The sequence below is a fragment of the Octopus bimaculoides genome, chromosome 2 (assembly GCF_001194135.2).
Source record: "Octopus bimaculoides isolate UCB-OBI-ISO-001 chromosome 2, ASM119413v2, whole genome shotgun sequence".
NCBI classification, from domain to species: Eukaryota; Metazoa; Mollusca; class Cephalopoda; order Octopoda; family Octopodidae; genus Octopus; species Octopus bimaculoides.
The window spans coordinates 137,442,953-137,446,578 of record NC_068982.1 but is presented as its reverse complement, the minus strand read 5'-3'; the positions used below and the strand labels follow the sequence as shown (position 1 = coordinate 137,446,578).

The window sequence follows — 3,626 nt, the reverse complement described above, 5'->3', positions numbered from 1 at the left end:
GCACACACACAAACAGACTTCCACACAAATTAAGTCAGAAGGCATTGGTTGATTCCAGGGCTATTCTAGCCCCAAGTGCCATGCAAGAAGACAGGACCTGGAAGCACAAGCTTGAGAAGGGAACTGCTTAACTACGCAGTAAATATAAAAAGGAAAGGAAAGGAGAAAGAGAGAGAGAGAGAGAGAGAGAGAGAGAAAGAGAGAAAGAAAACAACAACAAAATAAATACAACAAAGACATTTATTGTTATAATTGAATACATTATCTTTGAATAATTTGTATAGAATGTACTCTGGGTGGTATGTACACTGGGTAGGATGTACTCAGGGTGGAATGTACCCAAAAGTAGAATGTACAGTGTGTGATATGAACCAAAGGTGGAATGTACCCAGGGTGAGATGTACACTGAAGGAGATATACACAGGGTGGGATGTATATGTTTAAAGTAAAGTGTTTTGGTTAAGATCACAACACAATGTCTAGGAGAGAATTTGGTACCCCCGTTATTTCAGACAATAGGGTACCATGCTGGGAGTGGAGAGAGTCAGTAGAATTATGTCTGGTACCTACTGACATATCATGGCATAGAGATGACACTGTTAGTTACATAGACTATGTCATGTAATCTCTATGTCACACAGCCAGTGTGTTATTGTCTCATGCAGAATATTGAGTCACGACAGTATAACACTATTTATATACTGAGACTGTGTCACATAAACATTATGTTACATAGACACTGTGTTACATAGACATTATACATGTAGCCTCATTTACCACGGATTTATTCATTATTGACCAGGGATGATACTGTACACTCATTTGCAAACCTTGTTACACTTGTCACAGACTGACCAGTGATAACATGGGTCAATGATCAGCCTGTACTGCAAAAAACATGCCCAAGTGACTACCCACAATGTTCAGCAGCCCAGAATGCACTGACCGTTGCTTGTGTTTACAAAACTGTGCTGCAAGGCCATGTATTTCTTATACATACTTGTACCCATCAACATGGGACCAGTGAAGAGAAAAAGCACAAAGGTGCCTGATCCTGGCAAATGACACAGACAGGTGTATTCTTGACAGAGATGATCAAAAAAAAAAATACATGTCAATAGAAGCTTCACTGCTGTGGGCTACAAGTTTGGTGTCAATGGAACAACCATTTGTTCCAGATACAAAGTGCACAGAAATGATTCATTTATCCTTGATTTACTTATAACAGTGTTCCTTTCAACCAAAGCCCTTAATAAATGTGGATACACATAACATGACAATGCAACAAGATATATACAGAAACACTAAGTAACTGTGTCCCATGGAAATTGTGTTACATAAGACATCATCATTATTGCTTTAACATCTACTTTTCCATGGATTGTATGGGTGCGACACAGTGTCACATGACCATACAAGATATATACTGAAACATGATGTAACTGTGTCACAACAATAAAACACCACCGATGTGCCAAAAACACTACAAAATTGTGTCACAATGATACAACACATATACTGAGATGCTATGTAACTGTCAAATGGACAGACATTATGTCACTAGGACACTACACCACTGAAATACAACACTGCGTATTTAGTGTCACTGTGCAGCGAAGGCACACTGTGTCACAGAAGTTATGACAAACTCAACATTGATACTGAAACAATGTGCCACCGTGTTACACAGCAACTGTAGTAGTGACTCTCGTTTCCTTAGACACAGAAACACTTACATTCTGCTATTGAGTCACAAAGACACTATGTCATAATTGAGTCACAAAGACATTGTATCGCCATGGTGTGGGATCCATGTGCCAGTGAGTTACACAGAAACTGTAGTACCAGCACCGTGCCATTGTATCAATGATTGCACCAATGTGACACTGAAAAATGTACCACTGAGTCATAAAAAAAACTTTGGAACTGATATTGTGCCACTTATACACTGAAACACTGTATCACAGATATTGTGCCACCAAAACACTGTGTCGCTGAAGATTGAATGTTTTCCATAAATCTGACAACCAAGTTAAAGAAAAAAAACCCCCAAAACCCAACAAGTTTACAAAATTAATTACTAATTTCACAATATGTTGTTGTTGTTGTTGTCATTTATTGTTGCTGTTGTTATTGTTATTATTTTTGCTGCTGTTGTTTTCACTGTTGTTGTTGTCACTTATTGTCTTACCATTGTTGTTGTTTTCCCTTGTTTCTGTTACTATTGTTTCAACCATTGTTATTACTGTTGTTGTTGTTAATGCTATGTCTGTCACCATTTGCAGACTGCAACAGGTAACCCATGCCCCACCATCCCCCAATCCCCCCAATCTCCATCGACACCAACAATACACAATGAACGAATTTACAGAGGAGACCAGTTTGCTGAGACCACCAACAACCGGACTGACCACCACCACTAAAGACTAAAACTCAACTGATTCAATTCTTCAATGATGAGATGCAGAAGCTGATTCTGTTCTGATGACAACATCGGCCATAGTTCCACTTGCAGAGACCTCAAAGAGTCCAAATCTCGAGACTGGCACGCCATCTAGAAATAGGAAACATGACAATAGATGAAAGGAAGTGTGCTTAATTATGGTCAGGAAGTCAATATATTAACAAAATAATTAATTGTCAGTGTTTTCCCCATTATTCTTTTTAAACAACATCATCAATTAGGATTTACTTCAATGAACTTTAGCAAGATGAGACATTTTGACTCGGATTTGATCTCAGTCTCCATAGATTCGTATCATTTACCTCAGTGGTTCTCAATCAGGGTCCATATGGCCCTTAAAGGTCCATATAAGATTCTATTTTAAAAATTTATGTGCAACAATAGGTGCAGGAGTAGCTGTGTGGTAAGAAGCTTGCTTCCCAACCAGATGGTTCCGGGTTCAGTCCCACAATGTGGCATCTTGGGCAAGTGTCTTCTACTATAGCCTAGGGCCGACCAAAGCCTTGTGAGTTGATTTGATAGACAGAGACTGAAAGAAGCCTGTCGTATATATGTATATATATATATATATATATATATATAGATGTGTGTGTGTGTTTATGTGTTTGTCCTCCCACCATTACTTGACAACTGGTGTTGGCGTGTTTACATCCCCGTAACTTAGCGGTTTGGCAAAAGAGACTGAAAGAATAAGTACAGTTATCCCTTGACTATTATGGATGTTACATTCCAAACCACTGCAAGAGGTGAAAATCCATGAAGTAGAAACTACTGTACTGTATATATTTTTGTAAATTATTTTTTTAATTTGTATATCATCATCATATTTTATTATAAATGCAAAACAACACCACGGAGGAATCGACGTAAGCTTAAATAATGAACCGCGATAGGAGAACCCCGATATGGCGAGGGGTTACTGTACCAGGCTTACAACGAATAAATCCTGGGGTCGATTTGTTCGACCATAAGCGGTGCTTGAACATGGCTACAGTCAAACGACTGAAACAAGTAAAAGAATAAATTGGTTATACTTTTACACAAAATGTTTTAATAATTATTTTTGTGTAATTCCTAATAAAATTTAAGTATAAAAACGTAATAGGAATTTTTAAACATTGAATGGCTCAGAGGGTCCTATCCGAATAGAAGAGGCATCAAA

At 38.1% G+C, this 3,626-nt stretch overlaps 1 protein-coding gene across 3 annotated transcripts in view; it reads right to left on the bottom strand.

Annotated features, from left to right (window-relative positions):
* Positions 1-226: 226 nt before the first annotated feature.
* LOC106869431 (40-kDa huntingtin-associated protein) overlaps positions 227-3,626 on the bottom strand; it is a 29,875-nt gene continuing 26,475 nt past the window's right edge. For all 3 annotated transcript variants that reach the window (XM_014915181.2, XM_014915172.2, XM_014915188.2), the window contains one exon: positions 227-2,554. In XM_014915181.2, coding sequence (XP_014770667.1) covers positions 2,420-2,554 — 135 coding nt within the window. In that variant the 3' untranslated portion in view covers positions 227-2,419. The remainder of the gene's footprint in view (positions 2,555-3,626) is intronic.